At 39.9% G+C, this 22,587-nt stretch overlaps 1 protein-coding gene across 4 annotated transcripts in view; it reads right to left on the bottom strand.

Annotated features, from left to right (window-relative positions):
• The window catches only part of LOC103371787 (carcinoembryonic antigen-related cell adhesion molecule 1), a 55,787-nt gene that overhangs the window by 14,920 nt on the left and 18,280 nt on the right, over window positions 1–22,587 (bottom strand). For 3 of the 4 annotated variants that reach the window (XM_008301249.1, XM_008301242.1, XM_008301265.1), the window contains 10 exons: window positions 22,070–22,129; window positions 21,851–21,972; window positions 19,350–19,455; window positions 18,711–19,040; window positions 13,787–13,950; window positions 12,639–12,765; window positions 10,432–10,710; window positions 7,471–7,749; window positions 6,954–7,208; window positions 5,446–5,563 (listed from right to left, as the gene is read on the bottom strand). In XM_008301249.1, coding sequence (XP_008299471.1) covers window positions 5,446–5,563; window positions 6,954–7,208; window positions 7,471–7,749; window positions 10,432–10,710; window positions 12,639–12,765; window positions 13,787–13,950; window positions 18,711–19,040; window positions 19,350–19,455; window positions 21,851–21,972; window positions 22,070–22,129 — 1,840 coding nt within the window. Of the gene's footprint in view, window positions 1–5,445; window positions 5,564–6,953; window positions 7,209–7,470; window positions 7,750–10,431; window positions 10,711–12,638; window positions 12,766–13,786; window positions 13,951–18,710; window positions 19,041–19,349; window positions 19,456–21,850; window positions 21,973–22,069; window positions 22,130–22,323; window positions 22,582–22,587 lie in introns of those variants that run through there. The other variant, XM_008301257.1, reaches the window with a different exon arrangement.

Below are 22,587 nucleotides of genomic sequence, written 5' to 3'. Positions count from 1 at the left end.
AAAAATTCTATATTTTTTTCATATTTACAGATTTCTTCAGTTCTCTCTACTTCTAGTCGTGGTTGTGACGTTTCCATAGAGCTGCAGGACTTCTTGTTGCAGTGACAAATGAGCCCACAGTGAGTACAAATGTGACAGGAGCAATAAAAGTCTGAGGAACAGCTTGGGGTTTAGAGAGTCAAGCATTTTAAGATTTGCATCATCTCATAAACACATGCTAGCTGCATGTTTTTGGAGGCGTTTCTGGGCATTCTGACGTGTAACTGCTGAAGCTCGGAGAAATACGGGCGCTGACTGTTTACTGATTTTATCGCTTAAATCCTCTGAACTGTGCAGATTTTGTCAGACCTCGTTGGGCACGTTGGACGCAGGTGGTTTTATTGTGTCGTACAAGTTGAGACTTTGCTTTGCTGCATGTTATCTGCCTGCACCTGCAGCTCAGTCTTTCCCTTTTTCCTCATTCAGACTGTTCGGATTCCGGTTTCATTATCAGACGATGTGATCTTTATTTTGATTTGTGACCGTACGTCTGCGTCGCTCTCCCAAGATGCTAAGTGTGCATTAACATCTGAAAAGTTTACTCAAGCTTAATGCTGTTTTTTTTCTTCTGAAAATAACGACCCAAGTTGAACACAAATGCACAAATTAGAAGTGCATCACCCACTTTAGTGTACTTTTGTTGTTGCCGGAGTTCAACAGGTGCATTATTGTAACGTGAGGAGAACCGGTTTTAACTTTAAACCTTCACCCAGAGGACGTTGTTGTGCAGTGAGGTCATTTTACCTTGAAAAGCTGTGTTTTAAATGAAAAGCTGTAGCTAGAAGGCTTTTAGATCATCTTTTCCTACATGTTACAGGGTTACCCGTTTACTTCCAGTCTGACAAAGGTGATGCAGACACACATATTGGGTGCTTACGCTTTCAGAAGAATTAAAATAAACAGACAACATGTTTTAAAGTGGTGTAAACATGATGCTTAGAAACATGTAGTTTAAAAAAAAAAAAGACCCACACAAGACATTCATCACTGGTGTGGTCAACGTATCAGTGTCCTACAGCGACACTGCAAATTCCAACATTTATTAAAAAAAAAGAAACCGTGAAAGCAGAAGGAATCACCAACTTTCCAACCATCCGTGAACTACACATCCATGAGGTATCGTTTCTACTGATGTTTCATTCAGATCACTTTATTCTACTCTTTTACTCATTTAAAAATTTGTCTAAAATAAAGACTTTGCTCTAACCAAATTCAGTACAAACTAAAAAATTCTGGGCTCCTCTGAGCAACCATGAAGCTATAAATGACCCAGCTGTGACCAACACTCATGTTATGAAAAATCTGAGACCTTAGTTGGTTGAACTGCAGGCAGTGTTTTCACAGAGCAGAGAGGAGACAAGCATGGAAGGAAATTTAAAAATCTAAGTAGTGGAATCTCTATTACATGCAGCACCTGTAACATCTGTGGACACTCGGAAAAATGTTGCACATGTTGACTCCAAGGGTTTTTAATATTTCGGCACAAAAAAGCAGAATATGAGCACTTTAAAAACTCAAAAACGAGCACTGCAGCACCGAGAGAAGCCATGTTTGCAGATGCTCTACTGCCTCTACAGATTCTTACATCCCCGTCTTGTTGTGCGTTTATCTCTGCTGTCAGCACTTTCTTTTCCTCACATAGAAACTCCTCATCGTCTGGAGATGTCTGAACGTTACAGTTCCGTCTCTTCTCTAACTGACTTCTCTGATTTCCACCTGCACAAAAAGCTCTGATGTGACGCCGTTTGATGATGAAAACCAACAAAACAAGGCGATGCGCTGTTTGCAGCTGCGAGATCAGTGAGTAATAACGGCTCTCTTCGGGCCTGAATCGCAAAACTGGCTCAACAGGTAAATCACCGTGGCAACCACGCTGCAGGGCGAACCTGCTCCAGCGCTGACCAATCAGATCGCTGGAAATACAGAGGCATCATTCCTGCAGGATTCTGACAAGGATGCAGGAGTTTAAAATCGCGATTATTTTCATCATTGGTTAATATGTTGATTAGTTTTTGCTTAATAAAATGTCAGAAAATAATGTAAAAAATGGCAATCAGTGTTTCCTAAAGGCCAACAAATGTCTTGTTTCATCAACAACCCAAAGATATTCAGTTTACTGTCATAGAGGAGGAAGTAAACTGGAGAATATTCACATTTTGGAAGCTGAAATCAGAGAATCTAGACTTTTTTTCTTTAAAAGATCACTTAAACCGATTATCAAAATAGTTGCAGATTGTTTCATAATTGACAACTGACTGAATAATCAATTAAATTCTACAGCTCTACAGTCTAGAGACAAATAATAAAGAACATACTTTTGTAGCTGAATGGACTCACATTGCACCTAAACAGCTGACATTTATAAATGAGACGTTTCAGCTGACACAGAAACCACAAACAGAAATTTAAACTCCTTCCATGCTCCTCTCAGCACTCAATTCGCCCTGAACACCATCAACACGGAGGCTCACCAGGGAACAAAGGCGTCTTGTCATCGGCGCCGACACCTTCTGATGGCGATGGAGATAAAATGACGGACGAGTCAGTCAATCCGAGCCCCCCGGGGGCCCCCCGAGAGGCCCAACATCCGACACCTGAACACCTCTGTGGTGATCAGCGTTCTGCCTGACTGGAGGACGGCGGAGGACTGTGGGCTCTTTTTTTTTAATGCAATATAAAATCCTGCATCTCCACGGAAACAGAACAACCATGACTAGAAGTAACGCAAAAACGTCTTCTGCGCAGTATGATAAACTTATATTGCCATAGGTCATAAAACACATAAAACTGAAAGTTAAGTGGTTTTGATTATTTTACAAAAATGTAAAAAGGTGCCCACAGGTTTTTACCAACACTGGAATAAAGTGGTGGGTCCACATACTAGACATAGCTTACTACCTCCATTTACTTATCTGCTCTGTGTAAACACAGCCTGCAGTTCAGACGAAAATTTTCTAGATTTTTGTCACAACTGTTGGTCACAGCTGAGTCAATTATAGCTTCACGGTTGGTATTTCAAGCACTTGATAAACACATATTTTTCTTCTGCAGCTATTTAGCTTGACTTGGGGCTGCGGAGAGAGTTGAAAAAACATCTTCAGAAATCTATTTTCCTACAAACGGTATCACTATATAATAATTTGAGAGAGTTAACCTTGAGTGTCCAACATGAGTTTTTATTCTCTATCGTGAATACGTACTTTTTGTGACGCAGAAAAGAAATCGCATCACTTTTCTTCACCAGCAGCTTTAAATACCTTTGCAAGCCAAAATTGCCAGAGTAAAGAATGTGAACGTCTTGGCTTGTCCAAGGCTGTCACTGACTCATCCGTTTGTTCTTTGTTTCAGGGAGGCAGTTTCCGTTTGCACTCCTCAGTGTGTTGAAATGCGACAGGATGCGGCGCAGGATTGCATCACTGTCGCCGTGCAGGTATGGAACGATCAGCTGCTCTGTTGCTTAATGTGGCTGCGACTTCTATTTTACCGGCTTTATTGGCACATTTTGTGATTTCCCTGAGCAACACCAAGCCCTGCCAACGCCAAAGCAATTTCTACTGGCAATGAGTTGAAATGATCCAACTGTGCTGCCTCATCATTTCACAACTTCCGAAGAAGCAGACTTTGGTTGTTCCCATAATGATTTTCCACCAATTTTTGCGTTTTCTTCTTGGTGATGTGAATCTAAGCATAATTTTCAGGGATTCTTGTTTAAAAAAAACTGGATTCTGTTAAGAAACAGCTTCTACACAGCAAAAGGAATTTCTGAGCGAAGACGTGTTGTAAATTGTGGTGTAACGGTGACAGTTGTGTGGCAGCTCCACAGCGTGAATGTATGTGTGTTTACATCAGTCTAACATGTTGCAAGATGTCAAGGCGTGAAAGGAATGAAGAGAATTTCCTAGAAGGTCATGGAAGTGGCGGACGTGACTGAGAAATATACAGACACAAAGGGAATGACAGATATGTTAAAGTCTACAAGGAAGGTCAGATAACACACATACACACATTTCTAAACTGTGCAGAAAGGAATATTAACACAGCAGCAAAGAAAGTACTGGAAACGTGTCAGCACAACAAGAGAAATAACAACTTTGATGGATTGGCCGCTAACTCGAGCTCACATAGCATGCTTTAAACTTTTTTCTAATAAACTGAATGACTAGTGAGGGAGGCCACCAAGACACCTATGACTCTTCTGAAGGAGAAACAACCTTCATCCACTAAGATGGGAGAGATTATGCAGACAATAACTTCATTTCAAACTCTAAAGTCACTAGAGACCCTTTGGTCTGATGAGACCAAAATTTATTTGGTTATCCATCAGACTACAAGTTACGTTTGGTGGAAACCAAACACTGCACAGCATTACAAACACACCATCCCCACCATGAAGCATGGTGGTGGCAGCATCATGATGTGGGGATGCGTCTCTGCAGAAGTCTTTGGAAGGCTTGTAAAGGTACAGAGGAAAATTAATGTGGCAAAGAGTAGGGAACACCTACAGGACAACCTGATGCCGTCAGCAAAAGAACTGTGACTTGGGAGAAGATTTGTTTTCCAGCAGACAGGAACCCGAAGCACACAAAGCTACACAGTTGTAATTACACCAATGGTGCATCTACTAAAAACTGACTTCAAGGGGTTTAATATTTATGCAATCGTTTATTTTACATTTTGTATTTTTAATTAACTGGCATACCTTGATAAAAATCTGTTAAAACTCCTTCCTAGTTTTCCTCTCTCCGCAGAGAATATCAGCTTCTAGCGTGTTTCCGTGACAACTGGTCGGCATGACAGACACAAACACACCTAAAGACTAAAAACAATCCTTTCTTTCATTGGCTTAAAGTATTTAGTCTGGTTTGGGCTGTTTTTTTTTTTTAAATCCAATGTTGGGAAATCTTACTGACATTTTAGACAACAGCTTGTCTTTTGTCTGTTTCAACACTACAATCAATATTCCTGCTCACTGAGCCAGCACCATGAAGAAATGGAAGTTTGGTGTGACCTTAACCCCATCAAACTGTTCTGGGATAAAGTGAATGAAGGCTGCAGCTACAATTTTAAATTTCAAAACTACGTTTTGAAACCAACACTAGAGCTAGACCTTATCAGCCAACGTCAACGCATTAAGACAGGAAACCGCCTTGAAGGAAACGTCTGGTTGCCTAAATAATTAACCAGGAGGATTACTGCACAGCTTGCAGAGGCCTGAAGTGGAGCTCTTAGAAAAGAAAAGAACCCGTACTATCATATCATCTTCAGCCAAAAGCCACATTAACAACACTTCCGTAAGTGCACACAATGTTCTGTAATGCAACTCATCCTCCCCTGTCAACTCAATTTGGCCCATTCAGAGTTCTAATGCACGCTCAGCTTGAGCCATCAAAAAGCAAGAGTACTTACGGTACTTTCTGCCGGCAGTAAAAGATTAGGCCGATGGCGGCTCCAAGAGCAACGAGGACGGCGATGACGATTCCAGCGATGGCTCCGTCTGAGAGACCCTCATCCAACGCTCCCTCCTCTGTAAAAACAGGATTTAATTCATCTTTAACACATCAGAATATTCTGAGAAACATCTGTCAATACATACAAACTGAATTTTGTATGATACTGTAAATAAATATTTACTCTGTGTGCAAACTACGGCGATGAGTCACTTAACAGAAACCAAACGAGAAATGAATGCGTGACTCAGACTGACTGTTGAGTGAGTGACTTCTGTGGAAGTGATCGATAATGCCGGTAAAGTACATACCAGCATTACAATCTACATGACGTGTCATTTTAAAGATTCATGAGATGTAAAGCCACAAGGTTGGAAACTTAGAAACTGGGTCAACCACATTTCTCTTCAAAAATTACCCAGAATGATAAAACAAAGTACCAAAACAGTTGGCAGTTAATTTAATAGGTGACAGCTAATTAAATGTTCGGTTGATTGTTGCAGCTCTGCAGGTGATATCGCGCTCGCGTGCCAAAAAACGAACAAATAACAGCTGCTGAGTCATGAACCGACCACATTTCTTTCAACCTGAGAGACGATGAATGATGCTAAAAGTATTTCTGTCACCTTGGCGGAGATCTCTGCGCTGTTTGCTGCTGGCTGATCGTAAATAAGGTCATACATAAATTAAACAGGCGTATAGAAGTCAACGCTCTGCATAACTCTGCACAATTAAAAGGCAAATAAAAAACTTTAACCCACTGAACACCAAAACCTACCAGTGGGTTTGAAAGGCATGCCATCTTTCTAAAAATTAAAAAAAATAAATAAAACAAAACATTTACAAGCGCCAGTTCATCAAAAAAAATTAATGAAATCAAAGCCTAAAATCATTATGTTTCTGTAAAAATTCAAAAATAGATAATAAATAAAGAGTTTGCACCAGCTTATGTAAAAAAATAAAATGTAAATCTGCGATCCTTGGTGGAACCGAAAGTAACGTGACAAAAATTCAGTGACTGTTCACTGAACGGCAGACTGTGTTTTACACAGAGCAGAGAGGAGAACGTCTTCTCAGTTAAAAAAAAATACATTGAGAGCAAATTCAAACATAGTTGATCAATAAAATAAACGCAGCACGGTTGAAAAACAGCACACTGAGGCTGAAGTTGTCAGCAAGTTGTTGTCATCGTGGTGAAACATCTTTGTAGAGCTGGTATGCAGAGTAGTGTTAAAAAAAAAACAAGTATGTAGAGGTTGTAAAAATGGAAATTGTAAAATATCTGTAGTATGTAGAGCCAACGAGAAATTCAACTTCTAATTTTACGTTTTTTTTCTGGCATTTTAACTGAACCCGAGGGTTCTGATGGTCAATTGGGCTGCTAGTGCCTGTTCATGTCCATCTGCAGTTGATGCAAGACCGTCCGTCCTGTAAATCTAAAATTCGGGCCGCAGACGTGGATCTTACCTTTGACAGACAGGTTGTGGGTGGTCGTGCTGGACTTGCCGGTAACGGAGTTGGACGCCTGGCACGTGTACGTTCCGGTGTTTTTGTACGCGGCCTTCTCGATGATGTAGTCCGCTGTTGTGATTTTGGTTTCCGTGCCGTTAAACTTCCAGGTGTAGGTGGCGGCAGGGACGGACATGGCGGCGCAGGTGAGCTTTATGGGGTCGTTGACCTCTACGGCTTCTTCACCTCTCACCACCGCCTGCTCAGGACCATCTGGACAGAAAATGAAGAGAAGTTCAAAATAAAAACAGCACTGAATTAAAGAGTCTTTAAGCATGCTTCAGGAAGCGGCTGTCTTACATGGACATTCGCTGAGAATTTCATATAATTTTTTATGATCCTCTGAACGTAATAAAAGCGCTATAAAATGAAAGCACCACGGCCGCCAAGCACACACCCAGAAATCACAGTCATGGAAAACCATAAACCCTGAGCGGCCGGCGACTTCAGGTCTCTTAGCAAAGCAAACACTCACAGTTGACCACCATCTTGTAGCTGGCACCGTCGGTGTTGACAGGGTTGCTGAGCTGACACTTGTACTCTCCGTTGTCCTCTTTCTGCAGCATGTTGATGAACACGGAGCTCATGTTGTTGTAATAGACCACGCGGGTGCTGGCCATCAGGGGTTTGCCGTCTTTCAGCCACGTCTTGGTCTTCACGGTTCCTGCCGTCGCCTGGCAGGTCAGGTTTGCTGTGCTGTTGCCGGCGAAGAGGACTTCAGTCGGACCGGTGATTTTAACACCCGAGATGGCCTCTGTGAGCATCCAGGGGAGAGAGAGAAAAGAGAGAGAGAGATTTTATTTATCTTTTTGCAGTTTTTTCAATGCAAATGCCTTTTTTTTTTAAATTACACATGATATTTTTCTCACATGGTTGACATTTTCAGTGACTGATCCACAAGAGAATCCATCTGGTTGAGGATCATTTACTCAGATTAAGGGGTTCTTGGATACACCAAGTGTTTGTTTCAACTTTATTGAAAAGACACAGAGTTTGCTGAAATCCAGGCTTCAAATGTGCACAGCAAAGTCAGGGAGGAACCAGAGAGAAACGGCGAAAAGGAAGATTTGGTAGCAAAAAGAAACGTCAACGGAGGGGCTGCACAATAAATGGAAAATTAATCAGGACCTGACCGAAATAAACGTGATTCACCGGCAATACTTGAGAAAACAGCACATGAAAGTTCTGCACGATGAGTTCAAAGACTGATCTGAACGCCATCCAGAGCAAACTTCGACTGCGTTTGCCTGAGTTGAGCCGTGTGAGAAAAGATCCAACGCTCAGAAGAAGTCTCAAAGTAGAAAGGCATTGTTTTTCATTTCTGATACAGATGCACTGCCCAACAAAATCATTCTGATTAATTATTAATCCAGATAAAGTTATCCAAGTCATCTGGTGGAAAACTTTTTGATATCGCAGAAAAACAAAACAACCCAATGTTAGTTTTTTTTCTCCTAAAGAACATCCCTGAACTTGTTGAGAAAGCGAAGAAAAGTGGTCACACATTGAGTCCAATAATGTATTGTTGCGTAATACACTTGGGAGTCCATCCAAGCTCCAAAATTTTAAATCACTCCATGAGAGATCGTGAGGTGTTTGTCTTTATGGCTGCAGATCATTTTGCACTAAAGTAGCACCTTAAAATAAAAGTAACTCCCATTTTCTATTCACTTCAATCAAATCACGATACCAAGAGTCAAACAAACGTTCCCTCCCTTCCCACTGCAACGTCGGTGATCTCATACTTCAGGCTTCACTCTGCTGTTTCAACCTGCCAAACCCGCTTTGAGTCACCAAGATAAAATGTTCGAGTCACTTCTTTTTTCATGCACACTCCTCCTCCTCCTCCTTCCTCTCGCATCAACCAAAATGAAAGAAAACAAAGAAACTCTTCAGGGCATAATGTGAGACCATCCTCTGACAGAGCAGGTTTCACACACAGAAATTAACACGAAGACAACATCCTCCAAAAAAGCAAGAAGTCAAAAGATACCTTGGCAGTAGATTACAGACAGCACAGGTTGTCTCTGAGCGTTATGCAACATCTGAACAGCTCACAGGTCCGAACTGATGAATCGGCTGCAGCCTGAATGTTTGAAGGTGTCACGAGCAGTCGGCATGAGTAATGGTCGCACATTTAACAGTCTCGTACCTCGAAGGCACGTCACCGAGAAAAGTGTAGGTTTCAGTTTGTTCTGCTGTCTGTTGGTGGACGTTCAGTGAACTTCTGCTTTCGTCCGAATTAAGGCTGGACCCGAATATCCCACTTCCCCTTCTCTCCCCTCCTCGACTTTCTGATAGTTCTTGAATTACGCATCTGTGACTTTCAGGTTTGTCTGGAAAATTAACCAAATCTAGGCCTAAAAATCGTGACATTTCATCAAATATCACTCTATCTTACACGCCTCAGCTACAAATTTGAAAAAAATGTTGAAAAAATAGCCAGTTTGCTTTAACCAGAATCTGTAAAAAGTCAAAAGATTCTGCTTTACTTTGCACAATTGTGACGCCATGACTCAGATTAACAGTCAAAAAAAATCCGGCTGAACTGCAGGCAGTGTTTGCACAGAGCCGAGAGAGGCGCAAGTATGAAAACAAATGTGAAAATAGTAATAGGTAGTTAAATATGTAGCGTAAACAGAGTCACCAGTATTGTTTTTCTAGTATTGGTAGCATACTTGGAAAAATGTTGTACATGTTGGCTTTTTCAGTTTGTGTCAAATAAATAAAAAAATAAACTTTTGTAACTTTTGTTATCTTTATGATTTATAGCAATATAACTCTGTAATACTACACATAAGACTTCTCTGCTCTGCTTCTAGTCATGGTTGTGCTGTTTCCGTTCAGATGCAGGACTACAAATAAAAAAAAATAAAATAAAAAAAGTGACAGGAGCAATAAACGCAGGAGTTCAGAGGGTTAAACATCTGGAACATGACATTTTGACAGATGTAAATGTCATTCTGTATGTTTGCTATGTAGAGACACATCAGTTGTTCACACCAAACCCTATTAATATTATAACTGATGTGACGCAACCTTCATTTCTGATGGAGAAATGGCGTTACATTTTCCTTGCTGAGGTCTTTAACAGCAGTAACTTATTTCCAAAAGCATGCAGAACCCTTGTAAAACTGGACAACTGACACCACGCAGATGTGGAGAAATAAATTCATAAATGTTTTTAAATGGTCGGTGACAAAACAGAAGCTTCCCACATATTACTTCATGAAGTTTAACCATCTGTGCTTAACATGCCAACAGCTGAGAATCAGCACCACATGCTTAGTCCAGCTGAGGCTGATGTGAACCAATGGCACTAGTTCTGCAGGTATTAGGCTCTAAAATGTGTTTTTCTCCAGAATATCTCCTTTTCTGAGGGTAGACTCTGTTAAAAAAACCTAAATCTGCTTTGACACTCAGCCGTGGTACTCACCCATCACAGCGAAGGTAACGGCAGGAGAGGAGGCGACGCGCTCGGTCTTGGCGTTTTTCGCCTTGCACATGTAGCTGCCCATTTCCTTCCCAAGTCCGTGCTTTTCGATAATTTGCAGAGTGAGGACGGGGTCCATGGCCTCCATCAACGTCTCCTTGTGGTACCACTGGAAGGTGGCGGGCGGGCTGGAGCGGGTCGAGCAGGTCAGGTTGAAGTCGGACTTGGCTCTTATGTACTGCGGAGGCTTCGCAGGGCTGACGGTGACTTCATCCGGTCCATCTGTGGAGCACGAGGAGAGAGTTCAACACCACTGTGGTCCCGTCTGCATGTGGGAAATATTCAGGTTTTGCTGTTTAATAGCCTCTGTAGCACTTTTACTACATTTTTTTTAGTCAAGTTTATTAGGATTGTTACTTATATGTGCCTATTTTAACAAACTTTATCACTTTAATGCATTAATTATCATGAGTATGCTGCCATTTGTTTGGCAGTTCTTTGCATCCAGAATCATCCACAAATCAAAAGGCATATAAAGGATGACTTTTCTCACTCTGAACACGAAGCAGATCCTGGATGTTTTCTACTCCCGTCATATTTTTACTCACTGTGTGCTCATTCTTCACTGCAATACAAAGTCCTGCACCTTCGCTGATTATTGCAAAAATAGGACCAACATCAACATTTCCAAGTGTCCACAGGAGTTCTCAACACTGGAAAACATGTTGAATCTCTACTTTATGACTTGTATTTTTTTTTTTAATTTGGCAGATTTTAAACCATTTATTTATATAACAAACATCTTTGTGCTGAGATGGTCAGTTAGGAAAATGTAAAATGTTGTAATAGAGCATATGAAGGTATTTTTTGTAACCAGAAAATCTCTCATATTTTTGCCATTTGTTCTAACTAGGAAATAAGGTAGCTATTAAAACAATATATTTTTAGTCTGTAGATGATCAGTAATTATATTGAAATATGTTAAATTCTGCTCCTTAAACATGTTTTTGGATATTTTGCTCAAAAACAAAGATTTTAGACGTTATGATCTTAACACCTTTTTCTTATGATGAGCAAATAAACTCTCAACAAGCAGACACTTTTAAATCTCTCTACAGAAGCAAAATGTAGAACAAAAAGAACTTTCTTTCTGACTTCGTGCACAAATACCCGCAACTTCCTTTACCGAGCAGACTAAACCCCCCTGAGCTGCAGCGGTAAACTTTAGCTTTATTAATAACACTGTTAAACCGTGGTGTGGTTTCACTGCCTTTCAGGTTAGTCATGGAGAAGGACACAATTGTGTAAACAATGTGGTTTCAGCTGCAGACCACAGAGAGCTGGGAGGCAGCGCCTCGCAAACACTCCACGCAATCTGAAGCGCAGCAGTCACAAGATGGGAGTTTATGCCTGGACAGGGTGAAAGTCACAACAAGGAACGGCTGCATGAATGCTGTAAAGTCTCATGTCTCAGTGGGATTCTGAGCGAGAAAATGACAGAAATGATGACATACGGCCTGTTTGGGTGTGAAGAAGTAACAGCGACTGACTCATGTGTGACCTTTCTTTGTTCAACAGGTGTGGAGCTCGCTCAGTCAAGTGCAGCCTTTCAAACAATGCAGACTAAACTGAAAAGGCTGATAAATGGCAAGTAACGTCCGTGCAGAAATGCCAAATATGCAGGTGTGCTGCTATGTAAAACCAGAAGCACCGTTAAATTAACTGTTAGTGATCAGTTTATCCACCTGAGAACACTGCCAATTTAAAAGTTCACAGCTGCAACGCAAGTCCTTCACAAAACTTCAGTCTGGTATTTGCTGGGTTTGGCTTGTCGGCACATGAAATAATACGCTATTGCAAATTGCCGAGTGGTCAAATTGGAGTAACTTTGATTGTAGAGAAAATTGGAAAGCTTGTATTAAAAAACTAATAAAAGAACAAAAAAAATGTATCCAGAGGGTGGGACTGGAGGAACTACTGGGAAATAGGTCACTAGACAAGATGAAGGGTTGATCATCAGCATAGCAAGAATCTGCTCAATATTTTTAATGACATTGTACCAACTAGATTTTGAAATTCGGTCTGTATGAAATAATATTTTAGTCTGAGAAAGAAAGAAAAGAAAAAAAAAGGAGCCCTCCTTCATCTGGTGACTATCGCTGCTCATGCTAAGCGGTGAGCTCGTCAGCGTTAGCCTGTGCAGTACTTACAGTAGACGGTGAGGTTGAAGGGGGCGCTCTTCTCCGTCTCCAGCGCGTTAGCAGCTGTGCAGTAAATAGGACCAACCAGATCTGTCCTGAGGACGCCTGCGAATGTCAGCGAACTGGACGCTTCCTCCTGTGACGCAGCATACAAGGAAATACTGATGAACACAACGAATTCCTGTGACTGAAATCTGACAAACTTGGATTTCTTTCTTTAACCCTCTGAACTCAAAGCAGTTTCTGTGCATTTTTCACTCCAGTCACATTTTTCCTCACCGTCAACTTATTTTTTAATGTCATAATGTAATGTTATAAATCATTAAAAAAGAAAGAATAATAGTTCAAGTTCTATGATTATTTATAGTATAAATTGGAAAACACTCAAATCAACATGTGCAGCATTTTTCCAGGTGCCCACAATGTTACCAATATTTAATATATTTTAATAAAAATAAATGTTATAGATATTTAACTTTGTACATATTTAATTTGCTTTCAAATGTGTCTCCGTGCTCTCTATAAGCACAGCCTGCAGTTCAATCGATAAATTGTTAGATTGACTGTTGGTCTTCATTCTTGTTCCACAATTTTTTGCTTTTTTATTTTTATTTTTTTACAGAATCGATTTGAGCAAATGGTTCTCTTTTGGGTAGTTTTTGATGAAATATAATTTTGATCTTAGGTTTGGTTAATGTTCTGACAGCATACATAGATGGGTAGTTCAACAACCATCAGAAAGTTGGAAATCACACAGTTCTGTCTATTTTTACAGTTTCTGGCTCTGAAAAAATGTGTAATTTCTTTCAAAGAAAAACAACACATATATAACAGCTTATATTTTCTAAAAAAAAATAAAAAATTACAAAAGATCGTTACAATGATTGTGCTGCAGTTTGGTGCTCATGTGCATCATGCTTTCTTTCCTAAACAGAACTTATTGCATAACAAATATGAAGGACTGAAAACACTGTGCGCTATAAAAATCATGGACTCCTGCCCTGACATCAATCTATCGTTGAAAATCTGTATTGGGAATCACAAAATGTAATAGAAAAAATTCAGTGTATAAAAAATAACAAGCGAATGATACATGAATGACTCAGAGCTTGAAAGTCAGTGTAAAAGTAAATACTTAAAAACGGGTAGAAACTGACTGTTTTCAGTGTCACTCGCTTGCCGTCGGCCACGATTGGCATGGTGCCGTTGGTCCAGGTGAACTTGAGGAAGGAGCCTTTAGCAGAGCAGTTAAGAACCACTGTGCTGTTGTGTTCAATCGCTTCAGGCATGTTGGGCTTGATGAGAACATCCGACACGGGCTCTGCAGGAAAACACATGCCAACAGAAATTCAATTAAAAAAAACACAAACATATCATTCTGAAACGCTGCCAGTCCTGAGGTTGATGTTTGCTTTTAATGTTAAATCAAAATTTCCTCCATTTATCTTTAAAAAAAAATCAAAATAATGTCAATTCTCACAGCAAATACACCCACAGAGATGTGACACTCATCACTTTGCTGCTCTGACTTTTCATTTAGCAGCAGTTGATTATACTTTGCTGTTTTTTGTCACTCTTAGGCTGCTTTCAATGAAATTCAAAAACCCTTTTGTGCATTAATTGTTTTAAAAAATATCTAATATCTACTATTTTGAGAGTGATACACGACTGCCTACTGCAGTTGACAACCTGTCACCTTTTTACTCACTGTGGGCTCATTTTTCATCGCAATATAAAGTCCTGCACGACCATGGCTAGCCTCGGCTTTTCAGGTCATAAATCTCATAGAAAGACAAAGCAAAGGGGAAATATATTTGATTATTTATTTACAAAAATTCAAAAAAATGGAATCAACATGCTCAATATATTTGGCTGGGATAGGCTCCCAGCAACCCTAGTGAGGATTAAGCGGTGTATAGATGATGGATGGATGCTCAACATTTTTTGGTACTCTATATTTTAAAGATATTTTACAATTTACATTTTTAACTTGTCTACATACTTCTCTCTGCTTTGTTTAAACACTGCCTGCAGTTCAACCGATAAATTTGTGTATCATGACTGATGGTCGCAGCGGAATCAGTCACGGCTTCATGGTTGTACCACAATTTGTTTTAATTTGTACAGAATCTTGTTAGAGCAGATGTTTTACTTTTGGCAAATTTTTAACTGGCAGATGTAGAATAAAGTGATTTTGATGATATATCACAATGTTAAGCTGAGATTTTTACAAGGTTTCAGATATTTTTTTGTTTGTTTGTTTAAATATGCAAATGAGCTGCTACCTTATTGATATTGCACACCTTTGCTAAAAACTTCCAGATGCAAAATCTTAACTTTGGATAAAGTTAAGTATAAAATTCCTGTTTTATTTTCTTGATATATTTAAAGTTTTTATGGAGGGGGCTTTGGACGTCTTTTATGATCACTGCATTAATCAGAAAATACAATAGATGCAAAAAAAAAAAAAAGTGGAGATTTCTGACTCAGCATTAAAAAAAAAAAAAGATTTTTATTGAAAACCACTATTAAAAGCCAAAAACATGTTGCCAACTCCCAGCTTATTTCTTAAAGTTGTCTATTTTGCAATGTACACAAAAATTCCTAACATTGTTAATGTTCCTATCTGCAGCAATAAAATGTTTCTGTAGCAACAGCAGTTGAGCTCATGGATGTTGTAATGAAGTGGTTAAAAGTGATCCATTATTTATGTCTGTAAAATGTCAGAAATGTTGAAACATCAGTGTTTCTCAAAGCCCACAAAAAATTCAAATTTAAGAAGCTGGAATCAGATTTTTTGCCTTTTATTTTTTTAATTAAAATACTCCTCATATTTAACAATTGATTATCAGCATTTTTGGTGATTAAACCAACAGTTGACAGTATATCAAGGCAAATTAGCAAATGCAGTTCCAATGGCGCCCATACCATAAACCTGCAGCGGCTATATTATCCAAGAAGCTCCAAATACCAATCATTGTTCCTGAATTTAGAATGGATTTTTTTATATTATTATCTCTGACCAAAACTGTTAAATTATGCATTTTGTACCATTAGGTATAGGTGTGTGTGGGATAATCATTTACATTTGAAACAACAATGGAGCCACAAACACCACTAAAATTCCGACCTTCAAATTTGAATATCTCTACTGAGGTGTGTTCAGGTGGATATTTCCATTGAAATGAAAGCAAAGATTGGCTTTGTTGACGAAATCCTACTACAAATGAGCAGGCGAGAGATTAAATGTGGGAGTGGAAGATTTAATAGAGCGCTCGCCCGAGGCCACTTTGCACAATTAAAATAGTGCTCTGAAATCAACATTTGAATTCAGTGAATGAAGACGGCAAAGAAGCTGCAGCAGCTAGACCTGCTGGACTCGTTCTCAATAATCCCGGAGCTCTGACTCCAAATGCAGCGCCTGTTTATTGATGATTGGGCAACAGCGGGTGTGTGGCAACAATGTGAAGGAGTGGCAACCAGTTCTGACCTCCAACAGTTTATCCAGTGTCTCCACACAGTGCTTCCTGTGGAGGTGATTTTTCTACAATAGGTTTTGTCTGTGTAAACCACACTGCCCAGCAGGGACATGAAGGATCGATGCTGGTGCAGAAGGAAGAGACTGCAGAAGACACACATACATGCAGACAGCACTGGGTTTGTTGGTTTTACTGGAGCATAAAAATGTGTGAATGCAGTCACAAAAACAGCGTGCACGCCTCACTGCCTTTGATAAATAAAGATTCAATCTGATGCTGCATAGTTGATACAAGAGACTGGAGATATTTACAGTATCACAGACATCTGCGGCACACTGCAGATTACTGTGCAGAGCCGAGCAATCACGCTGTTATTCTGTTCGAGAAGGTTATTCAAGCTTTTGAGAAGAAACGGTGAACATCAGCAGCCTCACATCTCTCTGGAGATTGGTCTGGTTGGTTCTTTGATTTTGTCCCTTTAGCCAGTCTCTAACTGTGATGGGCATTCTCACACAACTTCCAACATTTTACAGATTTACCAAATAATCAAACAAACAAATCAACAGAATAACCCAAAACCAGGTTACCTTTGTTTAAATAAGCAAAAAAAAAAACACCAAAATGGTACCATTTATCAGCCATAAACAGGAAACAAAAACAGAAAAAATGACTTTGTACTTTCTGATGGCATCATTCCCTTGGAAAAGTTTAACAAATCTAAGCTTGAAACAGTTTTATTTGATCAAAATCGCTTTGTTCTATGTGCCTAATTCAAAAATGTTGCCAGTATTTGCACTTGATTCTTGCTCTTCGGCCCGACCAAAACGCCATGTTTGACTCAGTCACGTGACAAACATTCTGTGACGTTTCAGCTGAACTGCAGGCTGTGTGTACAGACAGAGGAGACCAGCACGGAAACAAATCAACACGTAAGTAGTAAAATATCTACTGTACGTACAGCTACCATTTTTCTGTCCAGAAACTGGTTGGGGTTCAGATGGTTAACCAGTAATCAAAGAAACTATACGGTGTCACTAGCAGCGATTAACATAATGACCTTAATTTGGCACATAATCTGTTTTTCATACAGATTGCGTGAATAAATAAACACATAACAGTGTCGCCTAAACTTTCCTACACCTCCTAGAACTCATCAAAATTGACTGTGTTACAATTAGAATGATGCATCTTTGAGTTGGAAGTTATTTTGGGAACAGAGGGCAACATGGTAGATGAGGGATTGCAGCAAGTGGGTTGAAAAATGCGGCAAACAAACATGTCTCCAGAAAACAGAGCAGCATGACCGGTGTCGACATTCTGAATGTAAAGCCAGCATTCGTTATTGAGCTCCATGTTTGGTCTCCACCAGCTCCCTCGGGGATATAAATGGCTCTGAATGCTATAGCATGTCTCATGTGTTTCCATTATGTATTTTTATGGGCATTTTGAACTATCACACTGAAAAAAAAGTTAATGGAAACAGCTAAAAAAGTTCTGACAGAGCTAACATTTAACTCACGACTAAGCAGCTGTTTCTGCTTTCAGAAAGGCAGACTTTTTTTTTTTTTTTTTAATTCATTGTTTTAAACAGGAAAAATCTGTAGTAGTTAACATTCTTACAGTGTACAAACAGTCTAATAGGGTTTGTGTCATTAACTCATTTTAGTTTGTTTCTATGCATGACCAACAGGGCACATGGAAAATGACCCCTGTTGGCTCGAGGGGCCAAGGTTGGTGAGCGTGTAACAACACATAGGACCACTGATAGATATGAACGTAAGCGCAAACACACACACACACACAGATGCACACTGATACATACACTCCACCAGGAAAGTACAGTATGCAGAGCCACGCCCTGAAGCAGCTCCGTGTAAGACTCTGCTGCTGTTTTCTGTTAAAAACCTTTGTATTTTTTTATTAAAATTAAACCCTTCAGGGAATGTTCAACTTTCATGAGGCTCTACTGCAGTGATTTTACAACAACAAATGCTTTAAAACTGCACAAAATGTGGATAAAACAAAGTTTAGAAGAAAAAAAAAAAAGTATTTCCTTTCCTCCGCCAAGAAATATAGATCTCGAACCGGTAGGTTGCTAAGCGACGCAGAACCTGCTCATCAGAGTGCCTTGCAGCGCAGGGATATCTGCACTCCCTCCGTACCAGGTGTGGCCGGCGCCTTCGAACTGCACCAAACTGCATTTGAAAATGTACCAATTGTACTTGCAGCCGTATCGCGGAGTCTTTGTCAACCCCAACACTTACATTTCAGCACATTTTCTGTATTTTTAGAAGCTTCTGATCAGTTCGGCACAGACACAGTCCCAGAGGCAGCTTTCATTCACCGAGTGACAATTTAAAAATATGCTAAACTCTATGGAAAGGTAGCACACACCTGACTGCATTGTAAATATTGCCATTTTAAAATGAACGGGTTCACAAGCCACACAACGAAAAACTAAGGCGACTTTCTGAATTACCGTGGGGCACTGTTTAAATCGGCACAGATGTAATCCACTATTAAACAGGAAATTGAACAAATCTCCCTGCTGCACCTTTGGCAGGTTGCATCACAGGTAGTAAACCAAGAAGAAATGACTCACCCAGGACTTGGAGTTTAATTTCCCCAGTACTAGTAGTACCATCTGCTGCTATGAGGTTGATGCTATAATCCCCGCTGTCCTCAGACTTCAGAGAGAACAGGCTCAGGTAGCCGTTGGTGGCGTTGATCGAAACTCTTCCCTCGAACCGTTCGTTCACCTTCAGCCCCGATGGACCCAAAGTAGCGACATTGTCCTGCTCCTTCCCGTCGCTGTGATTCCAGATTATGAAGCTGTACTCCGATTTGTCAATCAGCGTTTTCAGAGTCACATTTCTTCCCAAAATTGCGTCCACTGGACCCGGCGGCAGAACATCCTGCGCTGCGCAGCGTCCTGGGGGGGACACAAGTCACAGAAAGCAACGTTAAAGAGCAGAAGTGCAGAAAAAGTAACAGTAGGAGTTTTTAAAAAATCTTAGGAAAACACTTAAACACGATAAAGGAGGATAATAACAAATGATTTGATATTAATTGATCATGGATTCCAACAGGCTACACCCAGGGAACCAGGAATGTCCGTGCGTAAAACGATGGAAAAGCAGGAAAAACGCACGTAAAAAAAATAAAATAATAATCTTTAAAAAAACAAACAAACATCAGTTTGACAATAAATCACAATTGCAGAAAGTTTCCTTCTTCTTACCAACAAAAAGGAACAAAAGCAAAAGCGACTTCAAGGCGAACAGATCCATCCCGGACGGTTCAAGTCTTCCCAGCACAAACAGACGAAACTGCTGCAGTACCTGCTGCTTTTAGAGGGACACACCCAGGCAAGGTGAACACACACACACACACACACACACACACACACACACAGAGAGAGAGAGAGACGTCACTGTTCCGGTGGGGATGTGACATATCCTTTATTTTTGTGGTTTTGAATCACAATGAATCATTTGAACTCCTGCAGCTTGTGTGTAGTTTATATTTAACCATCATTCACACTTTTAATCACTGAATACACTTGAAACATCTGCAAACATCTGGAAAAGGCACAACTCAGACAATCACTTTGCCTTTTTATGGAATGTGTCTCACTTTGTCTTGTTTTTGTATGTTGATTTTGGGGAATTTTTTTTTTTTTGCACAATTTTTGTTTTAGTTTAGTTTTTTTTTTTTAATTATTATTATTATTATTATTTTACCTTTTATCTGAGTCTTTGACTCATTTTGTGTTGTGACTTTTTCCCTGAATGTCTTTTTGTCTCTTGGTGGTCACTGTGTAACTCTGCAGCTGTTTTGTATTGCATTGTGGTAATTTTGTCTATTTGTTGTCTTTTTTTGCGTCTGTTCCGGATCATTCTGTGAATGTTTGTGACAGTTTTGCAACTTTATTGCAGCTGTTTGTGGTTGTTTTGGTAATTTCTCATTAATTTGTAATCATGTTGTGTCTCTTTGTGGTAATTTCTCATATCTTTGTGTTCATTGTGTGAGCCTCTGTCATTGTTTTATACTAAAAACAAATCTCCATACAACTAATAAAAGAAGCTAATTACACAACAAAGTGGTGGAAGAAGCTTTTGTATATTTACTCACAAACGCTATTGAACAAAATCAAGATAAGTCCATCAGAAGAAGATTATTGTAGCGTAGCACTGAAATACTTACAAATGATTTTCATTGGAGCAGAGCAACACTGTCATTGACATTCATTTGAAGGAGCGCATTAATGCAATAAAACATTCAGGAAGATTCTCAGAGTAAGACCTTTACACATAATCATGCCATTAATGATGCATGAATAATTAACGAAAGCATACTTTAAATCAGCCTTTTCCCAAATATTACCGACATAATCCTGATTGAATGCACACACATGAGGCCAACAGGAATTTAAAAAGAGGGAACATGCAGTTCAGTGAGATGCTGCTGCCACCCAGTGGAAATCTGAGGAACTAACTAACGTATTTGAAAACACACCTGAATGTCTCAGCAGCTCATTCTGTAAATAACAACAACAAACATAAACTGAACACAATACTGCAGATGTTAGTTATGTTTGTTACTCGGTTGGGTGAATAAAAATGGGGCATTTTGGCAGCTCAAACTTTAAAGAGACACAATTAAAGGGACTTAGGTGATGGAAGCAGTGTGTGTGAAGTAGCAACACTTAATGAAGTTATTTCTGCTGAAAGAGGCTGTTTTTTGGAGTGAAACAGATCTGAGCAGGTTTTATTTTACAGACAAACGCCGCTCCAATACCATGAACTGTAAGTCACTGTTTAGCCAGTCAGTCCTTTTGCACCTCCTTGTGGTCATCTTGTGTCTCTTCATGGTATTTTTGTGTCTGTTGGGGGGTTTTTTTGTGTGTGTTTGTGGTCAGTTTTGATCAGTTTGTCTCTCTGGTCATTTTGCTTTTGTTTGCATTTAATGCTGAAATCAGAATTTGTGATGTAGTAACTGTCAATTAAACATCAACCACATAAAATAAGATTGTTTATGTCTATTTCATGTTGAGATTTTAGATATGCAAGTATTGTTTATCTATCTATCTATCTATCTATCTATCTATACGTAGTATTTGTAGCAGATGTGCACTCTGCAAATCTTCTGTAGATTCTTTACCTCATGTAGACCTCATTGTAGGAGGACAGGCAAACACTCCTTGTACCTCTCAAGACCAGATTGCACCAAGACACTGGACTACCTTTGTTTCCCTCTCACCCATAAATCTGGATGTGGCCCCCACCGAAGGAGGGTATAAGACCGAAGGTGTGAGAGAAATCCTTGGACTTGATGCTGGCATTGCATTAGTGAACTGCTGTTCTGTTAGTGTCACTTCTCCTGATATCAGTAAACCTTATTTCAGCTGAAGTCATCTGAGTCTCCAGTGTCATGATGTCAATCACAGACACAGAGAGTCTTCTTCCTGAAGGGGGCGGAGACAGCAGCAACTCAGCTGCATTTAAAGCTGCAGACACTGACATGGCCTGTTCACATAAGATCAGATAAATGCAAATGTGTGCTTTTTTAAAAAAAAGGTTGTACCTTATTTGCATTCTTAAACATATCATTTCAGAAAACTTGTTTAATCTTAAGTAACCAACTGGGGAAGTTTCATGGTGATATCCATCAGTTAGACAAATTACCTGATAGAGATGTAGTGTCTCTTTTACACAGAAACAACGACTGAGAGAGAGTTACCTCCACGTTTCTCCCATTTGAAGGTCTGGATCTCTTGTTTTTCATCCATTTGTAGAAGAACAGATAACCAGCCAGCAAGATAGTGATCACAACCGCACAAACGGTCAAAGCCACCAAGTAACCTGGACGAGAGGCACAGAAGAAGAAGAAGAGTCAGGAGGATGGTTGTGTTGGTGTTGTACTGTAAGGACATTTATAAAGCTGATGGCAGGACATTACCTATACATTGCTCCGTGGTTTCAGGGGGAGCTGAGGTGGGTACGAACGTGGTGGCTGGAGCTGTGAACAATCAGATCTAGAATTAGACAAATCCTGAGGGGGGCAGAGTAGAAGACAGTTTAGGTCTGGATAGCAGGAGGAGACAAAGTTTTCTCTAAAGACCAAGAAGAAGCAGAAGAAGACAATTCAGAGAGAAAAGGGTGTGTTGGTATTGTACTGCAAGGGCATTATTAACACTGATGGCAGGAGATTACTTGTATGTTGCTCTGTGGTTTCAGGGGGAGCAGACATGGGTGCAGATGTGGTGGCTGGAGCTGTGAAACGTCTCATCTAGAATCAGATAAATCTTGACGGATGTGTGACATGGTGCTCTAAACAGAGTTAAGAACTTAAGAACAGTTGCAAAATAGGTTTTGCAATAAAGTTCTCTTTAAAACACACCATCTTAACTCACATCTGGATTCTGCTGAAGTGCAACTCAGAAAGAAATGAAGATCAGAGTTAATAAAACAGCTGAT

This window comes from Stegastes partitus, unplaced genomic scaffold (genome assembly GCF_000690725.1).
Source record: "Stegastes partitus isolate 25-593 unplaced genomic scaffold, Stegastes_partitus-1.0.2 Scaffold34, whole genome shotgun sequence".
NCBI classification, from domain to species: Eukaryota; Metazoa; Chordata; class Actinopteri; family Pomacentridae; genus Stegastes; species Stegastes partitus.
This window is presented reverse-complemented; position numbering and strand designations above follow the sequence as displayed.